The 26481-nt window shown below is 36.8% G+C and overlaps 1 protein-coding gene across 1 annotated transcript in view; it reads left to right on the forward strand.

The window, feature by feature from the left end:
* LAMA3 (laminin subunit alpha 3) overlaps positions 1-24137 on the forward strand; it is a 157857-nt gene extending 133720 nt beyond the window's left edge. The window contains exons 58-72 of the mRNA XM_063299956.1: positions 1352-1468; positions 3297-3424; positions 6291-6411; positions 6686-6826; positions 6939-7069; positions 7478-7609; positions 11829-11970; positions 13695-13855; positions 14487-14676; positions 15912-16052; positions 18709-18868; positions 19112-19242; positions 20401-20494; positions 21370-21489; positions 23412-24137. Of these exons, the coding sequence (XP_063156026.1) occupies positions 1352-1468; positions 3297-3424; positions 6291-6411; positions 6686-6826; positions 6939-7069; positions 7478-7609; positions 11829-11970; positions 13695-13855; positions 14487-14676; positions 15912-16052; positions 18709-18868; positions 19112-19242; positions 20401-20494; positions 21370-21489; positions 23412-23557 (2055 nt within the window). The 3' untranslated portion in view covers positions 23558-24137. The remainder of the gene's footprint in view (positions 1-1351; positions 1469-3296; positions 3425-6290; positions 6412-6685; positions 6827-6938; positions 7070-7477; positions 7610-11828; positions 11971-13694; positions 13856-14486; positions 14677-15911; positions 16053-18708; positions 18869-19111; positions 19243-20400; positions 20495-21369; positions 21490-23411) is intronic.
* Positions 24138-26481: the final 2344 nt, after the last annotated feature.

Genomic DNA, 26481 nt, shown 5'->3' on the forward strand with positions numbered 1-26481 from the left:
TGATTCAAACAATAGTAAAGGCATTTAATAAACAGTTATATTAACAAGCATAATCCCAAAACAAAGGGAATAATCTGTAAAGTATTTTAAATGTAGATGCACAGATACTGAAATATTATTCTGGGCATATTGAGAATCTCAGCTGTAATTTGCATAATATCTGTTAACTGCAATAAATTTAGTTAATCGTTCAAGGATATACTTAGTATATATTTTATAGTGTAGAAGTGTACACTGCTATAAAACTACAGCAGTGCAAACAATATTCATTGTTTTTCTCAGGCAACCCAGGAATATCCAAATATGGCATGGAGAGTTATGTAGACATCCTGTAATTGTTAAAGGATTTGCCCTATCTCCATTGTAAGGCAGGGGGCAGGGGAGGAATTGTTTGCCTAGACCAGTGTGCAGTAAAAGAACCCCCCCCTACAGTAAACTGCTGAGCTGCAGAAAGTATGGGTTTAGGCTACCCATATGCAGCCTGGGTTTCACAATCTTTACCGAATCCCAGTTTTCAGGACTTAACATTATGTCAAGCAGATCAGCTTAGTAGCCCCTCCTGAGCCCTTCTGATGCCAAATGTATTGAAGAAAGTTTTTGGAACATAACCTTAACTTTCTCACAACTTCATGCTGAGTCTTTCTGGGGTTTTTTGCTAAGTAAATGGAAAATTGATCACTGTACTATCAGAATGTAGGTATAAAGATCGGACTGGGCCCTCAGATCCAGTCCCTGATGCCTCATGATCTACTGCCTCTCTTAAAGAAAATGAAGAATACAGGACTGGTAGTTGGACATGAATGTCAGTAAGCAAAATAGAGTGTTCTGCTGTTAGACACTCTGCCCTTCTAGTTCATATATTTTGCTAGGCTTGGCCAATATTCAAGTAAATGTAGGGCTATTGTTGCCTGTCTCTGTTCATGAGCATGTCTAAAGTTCCTATTTCAGGCTCCAGATCTTCTAGTTGTCTGGTGACAGAAACAAGCAGCCTAACTGACAAAGCAGAAAGATGCATTACTTCTTTAAGTAATTTCTCATAGAATAAAAATGAAAAAGTTGGATGCTGAAATGTTCCTCTTTATTGGCTTCCGTCAATCTTTGCCAGCAATGCCCTCCAATTGTTGGACTATAATTTCCATAACCTCAACCATGGAATGTTTGGAGTTGTAAATCAGCACATGTGTGGGAAAGGGTAACCCCCTTTCTCCCCACTAAGAAGGAGCAATACATCTTTTCTGTAACATATGAAAGCTGAAACAGTCAGGCTATTAGGATAAAATGTAAATATGCCTGTTTCAATTAATGCCTATGTCTGTGATACTTTGCATAAAACATTATTTCTGGATCATAGGACAAGTTTATTAGTTTGAGGATTGAAAATGGCCACCCAATATTCACATACAAAACTGATTCACAGCCTTCGAAAGAAATAACAAATGGAAGCATGAGCAGTGCAACAGAAAAACTAGTAAGTCTCTCCGCACAAAACAATTTCAGACTTGTTATCATTATGAAAATGCTCATGTGCACCCCTTTGCAATATACTAGCTATTTTCTTAACCATAGCTACATAGATGGAAAATTGTAAAGCTTATTCTTAAAACAAATCTGTGGGATCAGTGCCTTGCTCCTAAATACGTATGTCAGCATAAGGGGATACATTGTGTAGGAGATTAGGACTGTGAGTCAGTCCCACCACCAAAACTGACATACGCTGGCTTTGCCCCTCCAGACAAAAGGTTCACAGGAAGAGCTTGGATTAACATGTTTGGAAGCCTCCATATTATCAGGAATCTTGATATCAGAAGGTTCTAAGACAGTCTTGTCCAACTTTAGCATCTTCTGCATATGCGGAAGATGGTGGGTTCCAACACCTAGGCTTCTCAGCAATGGCCATGCTGGCTGAAGAATTCCAGTGGTTAAAATCTGCACTTAGGTTGGAAAAGGCTAAACATGATTTCGTATTCAGAAGGGTGTTTATGCAGCAGCCAGCAATGAAGCAACTGCCTCAGTAGCAGTTATTGGGAACAGTAGCTGCCTATTCCTCCTGAGTAAACAAAGCCATTTTGGGGTTGTTGAACCATCAACTCTCTCAGTTGTGGATGGAATGCATCATCCTATTAACTACTAGCCCAGCTGGTTTTTGAATATGAAAAAGAGAGGGGTGCTGTCTTATTGTTTGCCTTGGGCAGCAGAACATTTTCATACAGATCTGAGATGAAAGATATCATATTTGGGTTGCTGAGGGGAGCCCAGCAGATATTACCCCAGTTGCTTATACATCCTCTGCCCTCTAATATTCAAGCCTAATGCCTGACTAGCACTGTGATGATGGTGGAGTGGAACTGCCAGTCAAAGGATGGCAATGCTGAGCACTTCCTCCTAGTGAGAGTGGTTTGGGCAGTGCAGATGGAAAGGGATAGTCTCAGAGTCCAAGCCTGGGAATACCTGCCATGGAAACAGGATCAGGAATGATTTTAGGACTGCGGTGAGGTAGCAGTGATGGGATGATTTGTAGAAATCTGTAAATCTCCTTTAAAATTCCATTTTTGTTGTCATTATTTAGCAAAAGTCCATTTATTCTTTTGTTAAACATATTAACCAAGGGTCTGCACTATGTTATATCTTTCCCGCATCCTACCCAGTTACGTTGTCTTAGAGATTTAAAGAATTTTAAACCCTCATTAGGACTTAGTGGTGGTAGCAGAACAATAGCAGAAAGGAACTGCTATTTTCAAGCGACTGGCATAATGCAGAGGCTCCCGTGTTGTACAAAGGAAATGCTCTTAAGTCATTATTTGAAAGTAAAAGGGGGGAAAATGAAGAAATGCTTTGTGCTTGTTGGCCATATTTATTTATTTATCAAATTTCGTCACTGCCCATCTCCCCCAAAAGAGATTTAGAGATTTTCCTCCGTTTAGAAAAGAATTGGAAGCTAATATATGTCTGGATCACAGATAAATTTATGGTGACCAAATCTTGCAAAACATGTGCTGTTGCCTTTTTAAAACCCTCTATTTTAGAAGAACACTTCAGGTTCCCTCTCCCTTCTTGCTGGTTTTATATTTCCTGCTGACTTACTATACTTTAGGGTTCTCTTATTTTTCTGTTTTTTCCTTATGATATTAATGGTTCATTGTTTGAATTAATTATTAAATACCAATGGTTCAAAAACATAAAAAGGCACAATTTTGGAAATAATAAAGATGTACTGTTTGTAAATATAAATGTTGAAATCATCATGAAACAATGAATAACAAAAAAAGCTTTAACTCTCATTGTTTTGTTCATTTCAGGTTATTTTATCCATTTCCCAACAGCAATATATTTGGGGGATTGACAAACTTAGATTATTTGCCAGTGCGAATACATTTCATTTTGATTCATATTACTTGGGAGGAATTCCAAGCTCTCTAAGAGAACGGTGAGTGACAACCATCTTGAAGATAGGGCCTGGCCTCTGCTGCAGAGTTTTAAGGATGCATGCTAGACCTTGGGCATGCTGAATGCAGTCTTGCCTGTGGATTGTGCTTTAGCTGGAGACTGTTGCCTTTCCTGTTTGATGCCTGTTATGGATATTGTCAATCATCTAGAAGCTACATTATACAGTGACTGAGCTGTGTTTGGCTTGATAGGTCACAAGTTCTTCAGGCCTGATGCAAGTTAACAGATAGAAGATCCAGCTGGATACCAAATAATTCTCTCCATTCAATCAACCAATCAATTTTATTTTGGTCATAGACCATCATACAACTAGTAACATAACAATCATGCTAAAATAGAAATACAAATAAAAAGTCATACTGATAGCATAAAATAAGGTAAAGATGAAATTATTAAGGTAAAATTACAGAGTACAGGTGTTAAAAAGCAAAAGACTCCTATAAAATTACAATTAATTTTACAATGAATAATCTAAATACTATAAATAACTAGGGCAAATAACTATAAAAGGACGTAAGTAATACTAGAATTGGTAAAACACTACGAGAATGTAAAGCTATGCTAGCTTATATTATCAGATCAAATCAATTTTTATTTGGTTATAGACCAGCAAATAAACCAGAAGATTCACATCTGACTAGGAAAAAAAAACACTTAAAATTCTAAAAAAAATCTAAGAAAAATTAGAAGAGATATTGTGGCGTGCTGTACAAATTATAGAGCAATGTTTAGCTGTGGTCAATGAAGTAAAATCAGATTGGTCTGACAGAAACAGCTTGAGATAAAAAGAATCCGAACAACCTGGGTGTTTAGTAAAAAACTGAGATAATAATTCCCGGCGAGCATGTGCATAGAGAGGACAATATAAAATGACGTGTTCCATTGTTTCAATTACTCCTCTGCCACTTGGGCACAGTCTTTGATCGAAAGGGATATTTCAATATCTCCCTTCACTAACTGCTGTTGGAAGGGCATTGAATCTAGCCAAAGATAAGGCCCTTCTAAATTTTGGAATTGATATGCAGCTAAGATATCAGGCTGGTTGAAGAAGATGTGCAGAATGGCCCAAAAAATGTTTTAGGTAAAATTGATAAATCTGATTGTAGCTCTAAGTCAATGGCCCATTGTTTGAGATCAGCTAGTGCATGTTCATAGCCCAACAAGATGATGGCTGCCCCTGAAAAGCCATATAATTGCAGTTTGGCGTTTATTGCCTGGTACCAAGAAGACTGAAAGCTATCAGTCATAATCAAAGGGACCAAGCCAACTGGGAAGAAAGTTTAAGGCAGGACAAAAAAGTATAAATCCAAGCAGAAGTTTCTATTTTTAGTAGGCCAGCTTCATGGCGAAGCACCACGTTCGGGATGCAGAGAGGTACTTGAAGGATAGATCTTAGAAACTTGGATTGGACTCTTTCAAGAGAAAGGAATGGCCTGTAGGGGCCCAACTGAGCTCCAAAAAGCAGCTGCGCTTGGAACTTAGCTGAGAAAACTTTAATCGCTGCTGGTATATGTTGAGCTCCTGTGGAGAAATAGAAAGATTATAGTGCTGACGCTGTTTTTTGTGCATTCAGGCTGACATAGTTGGCTTGGAATTTGTGGTTACCTGTGGCATGAAAAACAATCCCCAAGTATTTAAAGGTCTTAACTTGCTCTATTAAACGATTGTTTAGCCACCAGACATGTGCCTTAGGGCGCTTGCCAAAAACCATAACCTTGGTTTTCGAGTAGTTTATTTCCAGCCATTCTTCTCGGCAGTGCTCAGCAAGCATACAGAGCGCCCACTTCAGGCCAATCTGTGTCCAAGAAAGCAACACGGCATCATCTGCGTATAAAAGAACAGAGATGTGTCTGTTTCTCAGTTTTGGGGGGTGAAGAGATGGGCTATTCAGTTTGTCTATGAAAGAGTTAATATATAAATTAAAAAGAAGGGGATAATTCTTTCCTTCTTCTAAACTGGAATGAAGAACTTTTCACCAAATCTTTTTCTTCCTCTGGAAATTGAGGTTGCCATTCAAATCATCTGGGGGGAATGTACAATCATAATACTCGTGTGTTTTTTTTCCAAAACAGCAAGCATTTTGTGGGGGGAGTTTTACAATATATATGTGGGTTCTGGAATTTCCTTTAGAACATTTTTTGTACAAAACAATGCAATAGGTATAGACATATGCAATTATAAATAATGTTAAGGGGAAAAAAACTAACTCTATTTTCTCCATACTATGTATAGTTTTAAAAATACTTTATCCTCTGAATAAATATATATTTTGAAGAGAAACACACATACATATTTTAGAGAGGAGTAGGAATCCTTTGCTCTCTCCTGTATTGTGAATTTGGCTCTCAACAGTCCAGTCATAACAAACAAATAGAATTAAAATTCCAGCAACATCTTAAGGGGACATAAATTCTTCACCCTGGCTTTAGAGCCAGTAGAAAGTTACGTCCTATTGTGACCCCTTTTATATTAGTGAGAAAAGATCTATGCAGCCACTACAATATATTAGTATAGAATATGCAATCATCCTCAATTTGGATGTTCAGTTCACAAACACAAAACCTTGTAGTAAAGATTATAAGCATATACTTTGTATAATTTTAAGTCCTGTATTTGCTAGTTGTCCACTCTTGAAGTTACATGCAGCGTTAGAGCTAGGCAACAGAAATGCCAGATTTGGGACCAGGAGATTAAGACTGCAAACCCTTTCCCCCTGTACAGTTTATGGAATTAATTCTGATAGTAGACAGTAGTTTATCTACTCCCAAAAGACAAAGATATTGATAATATCAGCTTGAAAGCGGTGGTTTGCTGGTTGTTGTTATTGTATTTATTTTTGGAAGCAGGTTTAATATATCCACACCGCCATTTCGTGGGTGCATGTTGAATATTAAAACCTCATTTGATCGTTCTATAACTTTCTCTGAGAGCTTCGGTGTCAGCACAAAATGCCCTGATGACTGGCAGGTAAATAATCACCACTTCTTTTATTACTGGGTATTATGTTCACAATTATTTAATCATAATTCCTCTTCATTCTTCTCTAAAATATTCTAAAACAGGGCTTGCAGATCTTCCTTGCAATGGGATTTGCGACCCTATATAATCCTGAAATGTAGAAATCTCATCATATAAGAGATCTGTTAATCCTATTATAAATAATAGAGAAGCAAGAAAAACGAAGATCACACACTTTCTTTCAAAAAAAAAAGAGTATTCATTATCTGCTTACATTTTTTAGCTGGTGAGAACTGCAACTTTTTTCAAAAATGGAGTTCTTGACTTAAGTGATGAACATTTTCCATTTCCTGATAATTTCCAAGTTGGATTTGGTTTTCACACATTGGCACTTGATGGAATGCTATTAAGTTATAATTTACGGGTAAGAAAGATAAATAATTTTCTGTTCCCTTTTAAAATGCAGTCAAATTGCTTTCCCACAAAATCCAAAATCTCAATATTCTAAAAAAAATGTTTCTTTTCCCTTCTTTTAGCTTGCTGATTTTACTGTTCTCCTAAGAAATGGCTATGTAATTGTAAACCTGGCTGATGAAGAAATCCAATCTAGCAAAAAATGTGAAAGTGGTTCAATACATTACATAACAGTGATAAAAGAAGATGATATGTATGTTCAAATGATTATTGCATTGAGTCATGCTTTGGTAGAAAAAACATAATTCTATTGTTTGATTTGATGCTTGGTTATAGAAGTTGTGAATGTTTAAACTGCATTAGAAGAAATACCATCAATGGAAGTGGATCCTGAGAATGATTTGTTCTTTACAGAAGCATTCTTGAATATGTCAGCATTATCAGTAACAAAAATAAAACTACTGTGCTTGGAAGGTGGTGGTTAGCTTCTAGAGCCAAATTACATAGTATTTTTGTGATGTGATATACAATGGGACCTTTGGAAATAATCGCTAAAAGGGAATATACAAATGATCTAATTAAATAAGTATTATTTATACTGAATGTCTTAACAGTTTTGCCATGAGAATTTCATTCTTATTTGCATTTTTTGTCCTTCTAGGCTGAAGTTATTGGTTGATGATATACCTAACTCAAAAACAGTTGGATTCCCTGAAGGGAAATCACTGAATCGACCAATAAAACTGGGTGGGAAGGATTTTGAAGGGTGTATATCCAATGTCTTTATAGAAAGGTAAATATATTATGTAATCATAATTTATATATGGGGTAATGTGTTTATTAGAGCAGACCATGGAATGTTCCAACATGACTTTTAAAAATATTCTTATGATGTTTTTAATGACCAAAGAGAATTATAATAGCATGCAATACTGGAAGAAGAAAAGCTATATTATGCAGAGTGTCAGTCATCCTTACTTTTTGTCAATTGTATTGCTTCTGTTTTCCTCACTGTTTCCTAGCCTCCAGGATAGATGATCCAGGGGCAAGTGTATAATATACATAGAACATGTGTTGGTAAATCCCTCTGCCTATTGCTGAATCACCTCATCAAATCCTCCAAAATATGTGGATTTACAACTATGAAACTTTGACATTTTCACAACTTGATTTGTGTTGGTAAATCCCTCTGCCTATTTCTCTCACATAAGGCTACAACCTTTCACTTGCTGTAAACATGTGTGTAACTTACCTAATGTATTAGTCTTGCAGTAGGCAAATCTTTACAAGACACAGGATGAATCTTGTGAAAGAACAGTCAAGGCTTTAGAAAACTTATTTCTCTAAGAAAACAGTTGAAATACATTAATATTTAGCTAGATTTCACCTTTGAGTGCTTTGCATGTCAGCTGACATATTAGTAGGTGGCATTTTTATTGGCACAGTTTGTATAAAATATATTCATCTTCAGAATAGCTATATCCTAATATAAGAGCTTATATCTTTGAAACTATCAAGTGTAAAATCTGTCTGATTTCTTGGAAAAATACTTTCAAGAAATACTTTTGTGGAGTCCTTGGTGCTCTCTGAGTGTGGTTATTCACTTGCAGATGTTTCATTACCCAACTAGGTAACATCATCAGTGTGAGTGAGTGTGGAGTTTGCTTCCTGTTTATATACAGTAGCTTGCCCTGCCAGTTTTGGCAGGGGTGTGGTAGTTCCTTAATTAGGGTATTGTTTTCTGCTTGATTGTTTGCCTGTGTTAATCCCTGCTTATCTTGGTACCAACACATTGCAGCAACCCAGAACACCAGAAAAAGGAAACAGAGTACCTATACAGCATCTTCCAACAAAATGGATACCCCTGCCACTTTATCAAAAAGTGCCTCACAACTCAATCCACTACAGCACAACCAACACAAGTTATGAGAAGGATAACATTTGTTGTTGTTCAGTTGTTAAGTTGTGTCTGACTCTTCGTGACCCCATGGACCATTGCATACTAGGCCTTCCTGTCCTCCACTGTCTCCCGGAGTTTACTCAAATTCATGTTCATTGCATCGGTGATGCTATCTAACCATCTCATCCTCTGCCATCCCCTTCTCCTTTTGCCTTCAGTCTTTCCTAGCATCAGGGTCTTTTCCAGTGAGTCCTCTCTTCGCATTAGGTGGTGAAAGTATTTCAGCTTCAGCTTCAGTATCTGTACTTCCAATGAGCAGTCAGGGTTGATTTCCTGTAGGATTGACTGATTTGACCTCCTTGCAGTCCAAGGGACTCTTAAGATTCTTCTCCAGCACCACAGTTCGAAAGCATCAATTCTTCAGCGCTCAGCCTTCCTTATGGTCCAACTCTCACAGCCATACATTACTACTGCCATACATCAAAAACATCTCAGAAACAACCAACAGACTATTACAACCACAGCAATCACTACATCACAGTAGCACACAAACCAAATAAAGCTCTCCAAAACATCTTAAGTAAATCAAACGACCCAGTAGCCCAAGAAATAAAAACAGGAGTCATCTACAACATACCATGTAAGAACTGAAACAGCTACTATATAGGACAGACAGGCAGAAGACTAGCAGAGCGCATCCATGAACACCAACTAGCAGTCAAAAGACACGATGAAAACTCCTTAATCCCACAGCACATGGGCAGACTCAACATAGTTTCAGCTGGGAAACTGTAAGCATCCTAACCCAAGCCAAATCCAAAAATGCCAGAGAATTTCTGGAAGCTTGGCATTCAGACAAATCAGCCATTAATACAGATAGAAAAAAACCATATACACACACCATCCAAAAGCGACAATAAAAAAGCTGAGAAGGAAACAAAAAAACCACAACACATCCTCTCCAGCAGCCTACACCCAGATAAGCAGGGATTAACACCAGACAAACAAGCAATCAGAAAACAGTATTCTAACCAAGAAACCACCAAGGAGGCAAACAAACAAGCAGACAAACAATCAAGCACACAACAATAACAGAAACAATACCCTAAACAAGGAACTACCAAGGAGAAAACCACACCCCCACCAACACTGGCAAGGCAAGCGACTGCATATAAGCAAGGAGCAAACCCCACAGTCATTCGCACCGATGATGTTGCCTAGTCGGGTAATAAAACGGCTGCAAGCAAACAACCAAGCCCAGAGAGCACCAAGGACTTCACAGTTCAACCCTGAGCTACAGATACTCTCTTCTATTGGGACCAAATAAATATTTCCTTCAGACTGATAGGTTCCTTAGGAAATTTATTTGGGACAGTGAACCACCAAGGTTTTCTTTAGCAAAATTGAGTTTACCTTTTGAGGAAGGTGGCTTTAATTTATCTGCTTTGGAAAAATATAATTGGTCTTATATTTTATCACCTATTAGTATGTAGAATGAAAATATAGTGGAATATTATCCTTTATGGGCTATGCTTGAAAGGTATTATCTAATTCCCTTGCTGTATGGTCATGGTAAGTTCTTGGAACAACACAGAGTAGAAAAGGTGTTTTATTTCTGGGAATGTGGGTAGCGAGAAATCTCTGGGCCATATTGGAGTGTAGGTTACGTTTTGATAATGAGACTCATCAATATTTAACACTTCGGAAAATTTCTACTCTGCAAATAGGTGTAAAACATTTTATTGGAAAGTTTGCGTGGAAGCCAGGAATATGACTTTAAACCAATTATTATATAATTGTTTTAAGGATTTCTTCTGACTTCAGATTGAATTTAGTCTTCCTTATTCACAACAGTGGTAGTATTTTTGACTTAAGCATGTTGGCCAGATGATCATTATAAGCCAGATGCTTTGGCTGCTTCGGAGGCACCTGAGATGCTGTCTTATTTGATAAAATTCATGACAGAAGTAAAACTCATAACATATTTCTGTGAAAAGCTCAATAATATTTTTAAAATGGACATTTCTGGGATATTCCAAACATGACTAAAGAGCTGGCATTTCTGATAATGCCCTTTCAATGGCTTAACATTCTTAAAGATGTTCAAATGATATCAACGGATTTGAGATTAAAGTTGATTCATCAAAAATTGTGTTTAAAGTGTATTAGACTCCCCAAAGAATATACTTGAAAATATTGACATCACATTTTCTTTACTGGAGGTGTAAAAATTTTTGGGGGTTCATTGACCCATATGATATGGTCCTGTGATCATTTGGGACTTTTTTGGGATGGTATTTTAATGTATATAAGGAAATTTATGGGAATATTTGTACCAAAGCTTTGGAATCTGACTGTTTATCATGAATTATGGTTGTATTGTACATGGGGGGTGGGGGTGGCTAAAAGAGCTATACTGAGGAATTGGAAAAGTGATATTATTCCAGATGTTAAGGAATGGCTTTTGGAAAGGGGTAATTTATCTGTCCTAGAAAAGGCAATATTCTCCACTAATCAAAGAATGAAGCCAAATGTACCACTTTGGCTGAGATTTTATGGTATTTTACAATACTATTTTGCATTTGATTATACTACTATATTGTTTGGTATTGTAAACCAGTAACTTTAATAAGTTTAATATATAAGGTAGGATTTTATTTATTTATTTCAGTTTGGGTTTTTTTCCCCTCCTTTTCTTTTTCCGGTTTCTATCATTTCTATCATTTAATTTTGGAGGGTTTTTTTAGTGTATCTTGGTGTTTTGTCTATAATTTGTATTTTTCTAGAATTAAATAAATATTTGAAAAAAGAAAAAAAAAACCATGTAGTCCTGGAGGTTTAAACTCAACATAGATAGGTACTCCTTGTCTCTCTCAATCTCAAGCTTCAGTCTTTTCCTTTCAGATACTGCAGCTAGTATATTATTCAGATGAACAGCTAGTTTATTTATTCTTTTCCTTTTATTCTGAATATATTGAAAGAAGCCTTTTTTGTTATTTGTAGCATCCTTCTCTATCCACATCATACTTTGCTTTCAGGGAGTTTTTTTCCTTAACTAATCTATATAAACAATAATATACAGTTTCATTACTTTTTTTTCCCCCTATACTAGATCAAAGCTGCCTGCTCAGGTTCAAAATTTAACCAATTCTATTAAGAGAGATGTGTCTCTAGGATTCTGTATGATTCAAGAACGACAACAGCCAATGCTGATGAAAGAATTACCACATGCACACCATCCAAAGGTTTTAAAGGTTAGGAGCGACGTTTTTTCAAAGAAAATTCTCCAATTTCTTCAAGTTCTGTTGTACAATTATATATAAAATTTGCTACCTGTTTTTATCATGAAAAAATAATAAAGAAAATATAGAACCACATAAAATTACAAGCAGTTAAAAAATGCAACAGCAACAGTAATGATTCAGCCAAAATTTGGATGGAATAAATCTTCAGCTGTTACTGAAAGTTTATAAGCCTAAGTACCAACTGCAACTGATAGGGGTAGAATTGCACAATTGGGGCACATGTATTCAGAATGCTGTCTGCAGCACTGGCCCATAATGAATAGCAAATTAGCAACACCAAGGCTGCATCTCCATTCGATGATCATGGGAGAGTAGCTAGAGATAATGCAGTACAGTGGGTATTCCATTTCTAAACACTGATTTTGGATGAGAAGGGAAGCATCCTCCACCACTTGTACCACTGGGTACAGGTTTTTCTTTCAGAGGGTGAAGGTGATGGATTTAATAATTAAATTAATCTGCTATGAATTGTTCCCTTTTTATAATGAAAACTCAGATTGATTAATAAAGAATAGCAGTCTGATCATAAGCTAGAATTCCAATATTACTGATGTAATTTACTGATGCTAAATGCATATTGAAATTCATTACTATTCATTTATTTATTTCAGGCATTCATATGGTCATTCATATAAATGCCTGAAATACTCTGGATGATGTATAACAAAAATGAACATTAAACAAAACAACCCACAACCATATATAATCAAAAGATATATGGATATATATTCATGATACTTAATTAGAAGCAAATGGTTTAGGAGCCTTATTGGATGGGCTTATTGGCAACAAAAGGCCCCCAAAGGTTGGGCACTCCTAGTGCAATTATAGACCCCTCTTTTTCTTTAGCTGAAAAGACATCTCAGTATTTCCATAAATGGATAGATTGCTTTCTTACAATGCTGTCATGTGCAAGTACCATCAGCTTTAATGAGATATATTCCCAAATAAGTCCATTCAGGATCATAGCATTAATCAGTTAAGTATAACCTGTTGATTGAATTATAACTGTATAGTCAGCTTATAGAATAATAAAAATGTGAAATTAAGCATATAATATAACATACAGTTCCAATTTCTAAACTGTCTTTCAGTGAAGACTCTGTTAATAAATTGCTTGCTCTAACATACTGTAGAAAAGGAAGAGAATTCTTCAGACGTGGGATAACTGTTAGAGTGAATGTCCTTCCCACCTTATAACATCAGTTAATTTGCAATCATAAAAACAATATCCATTTCTGTTGTCTTATTAGTTTCCAAATTATTGGAATATAATTCCAAAGAGCATGAGAATCTACTTTTTTAAAAAAAAAATATGAAATGTAATTTAAAGCAAGGTGCATAGAAGCTGGATGATACAATCAAAAATGCCACAGTGAAAAATTAGAAGAGAATAGGATCACATTTCTGGTAATGATTGATTTTAATACATGTCTCTAAAAATGTCTTAAGATCTGTGACAGGAACTAAGAGTTAAAGTAAAATCTGAATTTTTGATAATGTAAATAGTAATAATAGTTGTTGTTCATATTATATCCTGTCTAAAGGAGGAGTGAATTCATAGTCATTATAAGAAAAATATAATCCTGAATCCTTTTCCCTCTTAATAAACCTCTATCTTGTGTTCCTGTAGTCATCAGTTCTAAAAATTTCTATTTTATTTGCACTTCCAGAAGGGGAAAAATATTGCCTATTTGACAGATTCAGACAGACAGCAAAACAAGAATGGCTGTCCTTTGCATGCAGAGTTAAATTTTGTCCCTAGAGCTTACCACTTTGGCAATAACCCAGGAACTTACTTGTTGTTTACAGTTTCCCAAACATCAACAGACAGGTAATGGGATTAATTTTTATTTTGTTCTAAATCAAAATCAGTATCTGAAATTTAAGCCTCAGATGAAGTCCAAGCTTTTGATCCACTGGAATATATGCATATATGTATACATGATTGTATGTGTATGATCTCTCTCTCTCTCTCTCTCACACACACACACACAAACACACTTGAGTAAGTGTTTGCATAGGAGGGCTGGCAACTAGATCCTATGTTCAGCCTCACTGTGATACACAGTGTGTCTATGTTCTGCTGTGTGAGCTCATATTTTGTGTTCCCCATTATCTTATGTAGGTATTTTCAGACTAGGCCCTAAAGAACAAATTATGCCTAAAAGAAGTAATATAAAAAGAGGTGTGATGGCAGTTGATCATTTCTATGATGATCTGGCTTTGGCTTTAGGATGGCAGTCAGTTCAGATCTCTGCTTAACCAAGAACCTCAGTGGATGATTTTTCAGCAAACCCTAACCCTCATTTACAAAAAGATTCAGAATACAAACAAGATAAGAATTACAGAAGCAGAGCATTAGTAGTAACATAACAAAAAGTAAATGTGTTCTACTTCTACCTTACTTTCTCTTTTTTTGCCTTCTCTGATTCTTATTTTTTATGTTTGTATATATATTCAAGGTCCTATTTTGCTGTTGATGTTCGTACATCGTCGTCTAGGGGAATGGTCTTCTTCATGGGAGATCAGATGGAGAACAGATATGTTGCTCTTTACCTTTCAAAAGGACGTTATGTCTTTGTAGTTGCTAATGATGAAATAAAGATAAAAATCAAGAGCAAAGCCAAATACAGTGATGGACAGTGGCATACGGTGAGCATAGGTTGCTTATGCTTCTTTTTTTTAAAAAACAGCTATTGGTTACTTATTACAGCAACGTTTCTCAACCAGGGTTCCGTGGAACCCAAGGGTTCTGCGAGAGGTCACTAGGGGTTCCCTGGGAGATCACAATTTATTTAAAAAAATATTTCAAATTCAGGCAACTTCACATTAAAGATGTAAGTTGCATTCTTTAATTTAAGAACACTGTTAGTGCATATATACCGCCCAGAGTCCCCCATATGTGGGAGATGGGCGGTGATAAAAATATGATAAATAAATAAATATACAGGCCTACACATGAAATGAATATAATAATTTTGTAACCTGTGACTTATACTTGAGCCTGAATGTGCAAGGGTTCCCTGAGGTCTCAAAAATATTTCAAGGGTTCCTCCAGGGTCAAAAGGTTGAGAAAGGCTGTATTACAGTATATCGGCATAACATAATATCTAGACACTCAAGACCAGCAGTCAGCTATATTTTCAGTATCGGGCACAATTGCGTGCCTTCTCAAAAAGCTGTGAGCATCTTTTTTTAAAATTAATGTTTAATTAAAATTAGGATTTTTTCCCCAAAAACAGATCATTCAAAATTTGTCTTAGAAGTTTTGAGCTTATTTATTTTCATTGGGGTGCAAGTATCCTTCTAAAAATGTCTGTGAAAACCATGTTGCCAACCATCATTCTGTTTCCAGTTCTTTCTGCTGTCCAGTGTGCTGGGGCAGAATGGCTATGCTCCAGACCCCTTCCATCAGACACTGTCATCATGTGGGACCAAGGAAATATGTCTTCTTTGTTGCAGCCCCTGCCCTCCTTAGAGATACCTATGGGTCCCACTCTCCAAGGGTTCTGGGAGTCTCTTTAGACCTGGCACTGTTCCTAGGTGTGGTGTTAGGGGTTTGGGGAGCCCCTGTCAAATATTTCTTGAATGTTCCTGATGTGGTTCAGTCTGGGTGATCATGTTTCTTGTGTTATGTATTTTAAATATTGTAAGATGCCCAGAGTCTTTTTGGAATCAGGTGGCCTCAAAACCCAATAAATAGATAAATGCATAAATAGCTTCTGCTTCCAATACACTGCGAATATTCCACAGCATGCTGTATAGTGTATTTTACTTGTTTATTGTGTTTGTTTTTAAAATGTGCTTTTCTTTATCTAAGGTCAATTAAGTATTGCTTAATCACCATGTGATATATCAGTTTAAGATTATGTTTGTCTCCTGAAAAGGTGGCATTCAGCACTACAGAAGAGAAAATACGACTTGTAGTTGACGGTTTGAAGACTCGTGAAGGAAACATACCACCTTATCTTTATCCCCGAATTGATGCACCAATCTATCTAGGAGGCATTCCTTCTTTAAACATTAAGGTAAAAACTGAGATGTTGTCCAATATGAATTTAAATGGTTATTTTACCCCAGATTATCTATAATTGCCAAGGCAGCCAATATTTATTTTTCTCTTTCAAGTCCTTGTTATTAAGTATGATAGTCATGTCATCTTTCCAGCTTGAGTGTCACTGGGAAATGGAGATGGTAATATATAATCCCAATTCTCACTTTGAATAATCACATTCAGGTACCTTATGGCCACAACAAAGCTTCTGTAGCATCAGAATGGAAGCTAGGCTGATAAGAGAACAGTGTCATAGTTATAGTTATTTCATCCAAAGAATATTCTACAAATCTAATTTTTGCATGCTTTATTCAAGTGTGGTGTTCATAAGTCAGCAGTAGTTAATTTTGCCTGTTTGCTTGTCTGTTAATTTTTTAATATTTATTTTCACCTGATTATGATGTCATGTTTCATGTTTTCTCCACACAATGAGAAGCAGCAGATTTTGCAATTATTTTAAAATTAATATATTTAAAACATTTTAAGTGTTGGATTTTCAAATAAGATACAGTTCTCTTCAGCAGAATTATTTAAATATATAGAAACCCACACCACAAAGTACTTTATTGAATGTCTGAAAGCCAAATCTATATAAAGGATAATATTGTGATTGAGATACCTGTAGCTGTAGCTTTTATATTTTTTCAGCCTATTGTTGCTTTGAAAATTCTGTTTTCTTTCCCAGCTGAAGCTGCTGTATCCATCGTTCTCTTTGCTTTTAAACTTTCGTGTCTTCAGTTGGTTGCTCTCTTAGTGCTCCGTTTTTCTCACCTGGTTTGCTTCACTCCCTCACCTTGTTCACATCTTCTTGCATTCCCTCCTTTGTGCCTTTCCTAAAACAAGAAGCTCTGTTTTTTCTGTCCATTCCACACCACATCCCACTGCTTTCAGTCCAAGTGAAATATTACAACAGGTTCTGTCAAGCACTTTTTTCTTAAATAGTTTGGCCCTTCAATTGTTAAGAGATTAATTGTTGAGAGCCAGTTCGGTGTAGTGGTTAAGATATTGGGCTAGAAACCAGGAGGCCGTGAGTTGTGTCGCCCCTTAGGCATGAAAGCTGGCTGGGTGACTTTGGACCAATTATCTTCTCAGCGCAACCCAACTCACAGGGTTGCTGGACAAGTAGGAGGCAGAAGCATTATCTAGACCAGTGTTTTCAAGATGGGCAACTTTAAGATGTGTGGACTTCAGCTCCCAGAATTCCCCAGCCAGCATCTTAAAGTTGCCCAGCTTGAAAAACACAAATTTACACCATATATAAATAAATAAGAGGAATATATAAATAAATAATGGAACCAGTTCTGACTAAATATGCTGTGATATGAGATCTAATCCTGGATCATCTCTAAGTTTGCATGCTCCCATGCTCAGTCTAGAGCTAGCCCACACTGCCCCAGGCTGGTCCCCTTGAGATATGAGAGAGACTGCAGCATCTAGAATCGTCAGGCAACATGGATGCACCAGCTTTTTCTGGAGAAGGTTGCTCTAACCAACTCCCTCAACACTCTATTCTTGTGCACATTCCTGGTTGGTTAAAACAAATTGGGATATTTAAGGCCTGCCCAACTCATTGTGGGGAAAGGACCACACTGATAAGTTAAAAATCCTTGCGGGCTGCAAAAAAATACCTGGTGTGCTGATCAGCTATTCTGCAGCTAGTGGAGTGGTAGAAGTGCTGGAGCTGGTAGTGGTAACAAGGCTTGGAGATGCTCAGCACTATGTCTTTTGGCGACTGTAAATTTACTACTTTTTAAAAAACATCACTGGGCTGCACAAAGTTGCTTGGCATGCTGGATGCAGCCCACAGGCCATTATGTTGTGCAAACCTGCCCTTTAGTAGGGTTACCAGATATCTGAACCAGCAAAGGAGGACACAGACAATTGGAAAGGAGGACAAATGGGGGGAAAGGAGGACACACTGTTTAACTTTCTTGGATCCACAACAAAAATTACAGTGAAAAACTCCAACTTTGCTTGTGGGAAACCAGCAGGGAAGGTTTCAAATCTGTGATCTCATGACCGTGGGATGCTGCAATGGTCGGAAATGTGGTCCAGTTGCCAAGCGCCCAGATCGCAGTCACGTAACCATGGGGGCACTATGATGCCAGAACTTTGAGGACCAGTTGTAAGTCCCTCTGGTTCAGCGCTGCTGCAAGTTCAGTCATTGAATAAGTTAACATTAACCAAGGACCACCTGTATTAAATTACTTTTCCCAGCTTCAGAAAGGCTGGGTTTTCAATCACAGGAATGTGCTAGAGCCTGTTAGGAGGCAAAAGCCTTCATCATGTAATTGATTAAGGTCTAGTCAATTTCAGGCAATAACTCAAGCCAGCCCAGGGTACTAATCAACTAATTAAGGTCACAGAGCCCAGCCTGTTAGCTTGGGGTTAGCGCTTCTAGTGCTCTGCCCCTGAGAAAAGCTGCTCAGGAAAGGATACTCAAAAAGCCAGACAATATTTGATATTAAGGCTATGCCTGCTGGACAGAGGACATGAAGACAAAAAGAAGGACTGTCTTCCTTTTGCCAGACATCTGGTAACCCTACCGTTTAGGCTGTATGGGGTGATGATAGTAATATAAAGTATATAATAATATTATTCCAATCTATGTTGGGTATGTATATCTTCAGAATATTCCAAAGAAGAGTTTTGTGGGCTGCTTGAGAAACTTTAAAGTTGGAAGAAAACACATGTATACTTACCAGCAAAACAATGGTGTCCTGCCTTGCTTGGATAATATTTTGGAGAACGGTGTTTCATTTTTCAATGAAGGAGGACATATTGTGATTGGTAAGTATGATAGGAGGAGTTATTTATTCTGATTTAAAATTCTGCATTTGCTCAAATGCCTTTCATCATGTGGAGTCCTATGTTGTCTTCCTATCACATGGGCACAGTCCCATGGGCATAGGGAAAGGAACCTACAGAGCTTCCCTCTTTTATTAAATAGCTGCTCAGTGTGTGGAACTCAGTTCATACTTTTGACTTTCTTTTAAATAGAACTATTTCCTTTTTTTTTTTTTGGTATCCCAGAAAACACCTTTTTGATAAGCATGGAATATAGGATTGTATTTAACATCCGTCCAAGAAGTTTCACTGGCATTTTAATCCATGCTGGTAGCAATCAAGAAAACTATTTAACTCTTTACATGGAAGAAGGCATGGTAGGAATTTTTTTTTTCTCTTCTTTATCTCAAATGTCAGTCTGTGGTGTGGACAGGGAGGAGGGAGGGAATGATTCTGGACTTGAGCTCCTGAAATACACTACCATTTATTACTGAATCTCCTTTTGGGGGGATCTTTTATAGCTGTGATCTCCCAATATATCAATAGACACTGCTGTTGTGCCTACCATGCCCCTTGCCCCATCTGATTATTTAAAAGGATTTGAAAGTGGGAAGCTGGCATAGAGCAAAGGAAGTCCCACCATCACCTTATTTCCTAGAATGCCTCTGGATTCTAGGAAATAAAGTGATGGTGGGACTTAGGTTCTTAAAGAATGAAATGGTGCAACCTAAGGCTTATTAGAAAGTGAACTCAGAAAAAGGTAACGTGGAAGCAGTAAAAACTATCAAGAGTTTGACAAAATGGCACAGAGAATCTTCAAAGTTTGCCTCCTCATAAACAAATATTTTGTAATTAGCTTTTCCTTCCATGGAAGCCCTTTTATTTGAACACCTATTAGATGCTGTCATCATTCCAGATAAACACATCAGCCACAAAAGATAGGGATTTTACAGACATGTGGTTTTCATATTCTTCATTTTCACAAAATTGAGATATTAGGCCACAGTGCACAAATCATGCAATAGTATTTGTCTTGTGTGACAAAAGAAAAGGCAGATGAAGGGTGGTGCTCTGTAAACAGAGTCTGGATGAAATGATATGGAAAAATTACTGTTGAGTTCTGCAGTAAAAGACTGTATGCTTCTGAGATCGGTAAAATCTATCCCTTTTCCCTGTTATTGGCAGTCCTAGTTGGAGGGGTGACCGTGACTGCTTTGTTTTGCTTACTCCCCTGCATCTGCATTACTATAAGTTACCAGAGGCTACTAAAATTAGCAGTCTCAACCCAGTGAAAACCAGCTGAAAAACTCCAGATTAGTAAAAGACAGAATTAAAAAAAGCCTTCTCTGGGAATTCTCAGGAGATGGCATCCTTGTTGAAGCACCGCAATATGAAGAAGATAGGTGTCTCTAAAGGTACTGATAAAACTAGTAAAGCTCAGAAAATCTGACAAAGATGTGTTCCTTGTGTGTGTTCTTATATTTAAATGTATTCTTATTGTTAGTGGTAATTGAAAAGGCTTCTCCTTTTCACAGCTCACTGCCTCTGGAAATAATGGTGCTGGAGAGTTTTCTCTGTCGGTCACACCTCATCAGTCTCTGTGCAATGGACAGTGGCACTCTGTAGCAGGTACTGTGGAGTTTCACTCATTAATTCTTCAGGGAGAGAGCAAAGTGGAAGTCAAATGTGGAAGAACTCCACAAAATTATGTGTTTTTTCCCCCAGAGACAAATTTAACTCTTTCAGAGTAATCCTATAGACAACTAGAGGTTTGTCTAAAACTATATATTCATAACAAAGTTTTTATGAGGCTTGATAAAATCATCTTTGCTTTTTTTCGTATAATGTATCCTCAGTTTTCTGATATGTTTTGCCATTAGAATAATAGAGAAATAAATGAGTGTTGTAACTTATATTCCTATGAAAATATGCAAGCAGAAAAGTATCTGACTGAAGAGACCAAACTGACATTACACATAATCTAAATATGTTGGCCTAACAGCTATTTCTCTTTTGAAAATCATCTTTTGGGGAAGGAATATTTTACAATGGAGAAGGGGAAAAAAGGGGAGTATTCAATTTTTCTCTTTTAGCCTGCTTTCCTTGAGATTTAGTTCTCCTTAATTATCTTCTTTCTACAAAAGGTACAAGACCCAAGTTTTACAAAATAAAAAGATAAGCAACTCCATAAGAGTTGTTGTAGAGTTGGGTGGGCAGGCAGCCTTATACATTTCTTAAATAAATGAATAGGGAAGAGCAACTTGGATATAGGTACTAATGGAAAATTTAAACATAAGACTTATTTCATATGAAGTTTCCTCTTAGATATATTTTATGATTATTGCATTTGCCCAGAACTGAAGGGAGTGAATTAGAATGTTATAAAGCAAAATATTTTCAGATACATTGTGAAGAAGAAACAGGATTCAATGAAAAGCATTTATTTATTTATGTATTGGTTTGGGTGGGAGATGGAACTGATTTATTCATCTGATTGTTTATAGTGACTCAGAAGAAGAATATTGTGTACTTAGATGTAGATACAAACAGAAATTATACTACTGCACTATCACCTAAGCTTTCCACCAGCCGTGCTCAGCCACTCTATTTTGGAAGAGTTCCAGGTATGAGAATTCTTTGTTTTGGAAGAAAAATGAGTAACTGTGATAATCTTCAGTTAAAAAACAGCTGAGTTTCTGTCTCATCCATTATGAAGCCTGAACTTTTTTTTTAGATTTTTTTTTATCCCTTTATTTTTTATAAATAACTCAAGGTGAAGAACATACCTAATACTCCTTCTTCCTCATCTTTTCCCCACAACAACAACCCTGTGAGGTAAGTTGGGTTGAGAAGGAATGACTGGCCCAAAGTCACCCAGCCGGCTCTCAGGCCTAAGGCAGGACTAGAACTCAGTCTCCTGGTTTCTAGTGCCTTAACCACTAGATCAAACTGGATTAAACTTTCTAAACTAAACTATACAAACTAGACCAAACTTTCCTCTGTCTGAGGGTCAAAGCAGATCCAGTGTTAATTGCCTGAGTGTAATTTATGATGTTTTTTAAAAAATAAAGATATGCAGGAGCTGGGGTCAGAAGTAGCCAGATCACTCAAGATTTTCATTATCCTTTTGAAAAAGGGCCTTGTTCTCAACTTGCTATTTTGCATCAGGAAGGAAGATTTTATTGACTCCATTTTCCTTTCTTTTGATGTAAATTGTAATGACTTTTGACAGAGGGAACAGTATCTATTGGACACAGATATAGCAGAAGAATGGTTATAGTCCCCTCTATACCCCTGCACTCCAGATATTGATCAGGATTTCTTGCAGCTCTTATATACATTTTTAAAAGAGACAGATTAATTACAACTAATAGGTCATCTAATTAGGGTATGTTGTCATGTACACACACATACGGAAAGAAACAATGTAAATAGATGCCATAAATTTCCTAATGTGGCATTTCAAGCTTACGCTGTAAATCTTAGGATATTTGATTATCTTTGGATGACAACACTTAGAACTTTCAACTTTATCACCCAGATTGTTTCATACTTTATAAGAAATAATTTTAGCCACCATTCTTAACGTTGAGCATCTTCTTCCTTTATTAGTTTACCAGGGGAGACTGGAAATTATACATGTCAAGATTTGGCGAATACTCACAAATCAGTTTTTAGTCCAGCATATAGCTTAATGGAGCCATCTTTGCAAAAGGAAGATGCAAAATGCATATCCATGTTTGCCTTCCCCATAGGAGTCCCATCCATGCATTTATCTGTATAAATATTCATTAGCCCCCTCCAAATTGATGTTGATCAAAGAGCAACTAAAGTAGTATCTTCTACTAATGTTTTAGTAGCTAGAGTGAATAATATGGCTTTACATGCTAGAGGAGAAATGAAGAGCTTATGGCTTTCCAGAAGCTGCTGAACATCACCTTCCAACAGACTAATAGATGACAAATAGTGAGGGTTATTCTGGTTTTCTCACCCCTGTCTAGCAAGCAAATGTTCAAACATTCAGTACCTAACATTCTTTATACAAAGTTTACCATAGGATCCTTATCTATTGTTCTATTTCTAAACTAGCTGACTTTCGAAAACACCGCTGCAGGGAGAAAAAATAGTTGAACACACTGTGTATATGAGAGAATGTATGTGTTAATAGAGAGGGAGAAGCAAATCAACAAAACACTTTGCTATTATTACTGTTATTATTATCATTGTCATTGTTCATTAATTCTTAACAAAGTTATCCAAACTAGGTCAGAAAAGGGGCTCCTATCTATTCAACTATAGCAGACTATATGAATATGTATTACACAAATTCAATGAAATGCGTAAAGAAATTTTAACAGCACTGCTATGCATCACCAAAAAAAGAAGCAGTTTGTTTTAAATGGAAATATGAACAGCATATTTCATTCAAATGTATGTTAATAAAAAATATTAGAGAATATTTCTTAAAAACAGGTGTATGTTTTCCACAATACCAAATTGTTCACACATTGTATATTTAGTCAATTTCTGTGCTTTTTCTTTACAGTTAATTTGGAAACACCATGGCTTCCAGTTCAGGATGTGTTCCTTGGCTGTTTGAAGAATGTGAAAATTAATGATAAATCTATCTTACTAAACAAAATGTCAAACATTCCTGGGGTTGTCAGCGTGGAAGGGTGTCCTGTCAATTAACTGTTCCATGTATATCTTCTCAGGATGAAATCACCTAATGTACTGTATGGATAGCCGCAATATGGTTTGATCTCTTTCAGTCTCTTTGGTCTTTTGCTCTTGTTTCCATCACAGTTCAAAAGTATGTATGTTTTCAGAACTGTGGGCTGTGCTGCCTTTCTTTGAGGTTTCTTGAAATGTTTGCTGTCCTATGTACCAACTGTTTATGATAAAGCCACTTCAACTACAAAATGGCCTTCTAATATGGTAAGATTCTGCTATCAACCACAGTAGAGTATACTTAGAGCAATTGCATTGACATAAATGCTGATTCCTAAGGCTCCTGAAATGACAAGAACTTCTAAAATGAGAATTGGAAGATCTTTGGACACACAGAGAACCTGGCTTTACAGATAAAATGTAGAAAAATAAAAGAGATTGTTGAGTTGCTGAATTGTTTCTTTTTACGCTGAAGTATGCATTACGTAATTGATAAAAAATAATATAAATTGAGTATGAAGCACTTTAAAAATGTGGCATACCAAAGGTGATAGTCTTAAGAGTTCTATGATCAAATAAATGCAATTTTCTTCTTGGAAAATTTTGGAAAATATCAGTATGTTTATTGTACTGACACACGTCCATTGACTTTAATCGAAAACCTTGACTGAATAGAGATGATGAGTGTAAAGTCATTATTCAGAAGACTTAATATGCATAGGATAGCTTTATATTTATTTATTTTCTATCCCACCTTTATTATTTTTATAAATAACTCAAGGCAGCGAACATACCTAATACTCCATCCTCCTCCTATTTTCCCCACAACAACAACCCTGTGAGGTGAGTTGGGCTGAGAGTGAGTGATTGGCCCAAGGTCACCCAGCCGGCTTTCATGCCTAAGGTGGGACTAGAACTCACAGTCTCCTGCTTTCTAGCCCGTTGCCTTAACCACTAGACCAAACTGGCTCCTTATATAATTTAGCTTCATAATAGCAACAAATGTTTTGCTTGTTTTAAGAAAATGAAGGTGGTTTAATCCTTGAGGGCCTCAGCCTGAAGCTTGCAAGAGCTGCACCAAAAGCCTTTTTTTAAAATATAATTTTATGATTTGGCTGAATGATTTATAAATATCCTATGGTAATTTTATACAGGATTTCTTGCAGCTTTTCTTTAACCTTTACATTACACTGACCACTTAAGAAATTAAGAAATACTAATTAGGAATTAGCAACTGAAGCATGCCATCATGATACAGCCAATTCTATTTTTAAAATTGTTTAATATGATAAACAACCTGAAGTCAGGAACATTTCAAAAGTTGGCTGTGTAAATCCTATGGTGCTTCCATTCTTGGAAGCCTGTTTACACCAGTGCAACATCAGCAAAGCATAGCTGGCATCCTAACTCTGAATAAACGTTGAAAAGGAAACCTGAGAACATTGCAGCACATCAGTTATGCTAGCAGTTGTTGCAATCCTTGCTCACCAGGAGAACTCTATTTAGAAAAACGAAGCTCCTTTGGAGTGTACTTTGCATGTTTCTAGTCCTAAATCAGAATAATTCTAAGATGGTATGGCATAACGCAGAGGGACACCCAGAGGTATGCTGGTAAATGTTTGAGGACCAGCTCTGCCTGTTCCCTTCCTGCCACTGCACTGCTAGCCACAGAACAGCTGATCGGCATGCTAGGCATAGTGGCTCAGCTCCTCTCAACTGGCTTACCAAATTCCAGAAATTTTACGTCGGCTTTTCTGAGCTAGTACGAGTTGGATTCAGCACACTGCTGGCTCCATCACTTTTGAATGGTGTGCTTGGGGCTATCCTGCAAAACATGGGTGTGGCTATGACAAAGTGGTAGAATTTAATTTTAACTTAATTCAATTAATATGATTACTCCTGTTATTTAATATTTCTCTCTTTCTGACACTTTTAAAATTACAATCTAGTAGCAACTTTTGGAGAAGCTCTGAGAACTTCCAGTTGTGGAGCTATACTCTTAAATTTTTTAACACTGTAAGTGTAATAAAAACATTTGGAATACTGTAGCATCCAATTCTAAAAATTAAAATGTAGTTCACTTCTGCAGTGGTATGATACTACTCTTGTACAATCCTTGTATTCAACAGAGCTTGTGCCAGAAATCTCAGAAGATTGGTTCTTTCTCTTTCTTTCTTTCTTTCTTTCTTTCTTTCTTTCTTCTTTCTCATATTTTTATTACCGCCCATCTCACCCACTTGGGGGACCCTGGGTGGTTCACAATAAAACAATTTAAAATTCAATAAAATCAGAATAATATTGATAATCAATAAATATAAAATATAATGAAATCCAAGTAACAAATGTAATTTGTTATATGTAATATGTCATTATATTACATAGATTAAATTATTTCCCTGAAAGCTAAAATACTTTCAAATTTCACACCACTGGATAACAAAGGAAAGATTACATTTTGCACCCACTGCAACTTCCAGACAAATGCAAGAGCAGGTCCACATTAAAGTAGTCTAAAGGTTAGGTTAACAGTGCATGAAGCATTCAGCTAGATCAGTGTTTCTCAGTCTTGGCAGCTTGCAGATGTATGGACCAAATTGCCAAGGCTGAAAAACACTGAGCTAGATTGTTCTACTTTAGGAAAGGGCATGAAAGCACTCCAGGTCAGAGAGGTGACACCAAGATCACCCCTAAACCACATAGCTGCAGAACTGCAAGCCCATTTAGGACGGGCAAAATCCACATGTAGAAATGGGGAGCCCCACTCAAGGTAAATTAGTCCTTACTGGTATCTTAGGCCTGTGCTTTGGCTTACTTGTACCATTCATAGTACTGTTCTGCAAGCCATCTATTTGTCCACGTAGAACACTCCATAGTGTTGAAGTTCAACAATATATTTTACCAGAGGACAAAAGAGTCAGGCTGATGCTGTCCCTGCCAGTTTGTTT

This window comes from Candoia aspera, chromosome 3 (assembly GCF_035149785.1).
Source record: "Candoia aspera isolate rCanAsp1 chromosome 3, rCanAsp1.hap2, whole genome shotgun sequence".
In the NCBI taxonomy this organism is placed as follows: Eukaryota; Metazoa; Chordata; class Lepidosauria; order Squamata; family Boidae; genus Candoia; species Candoia aspera.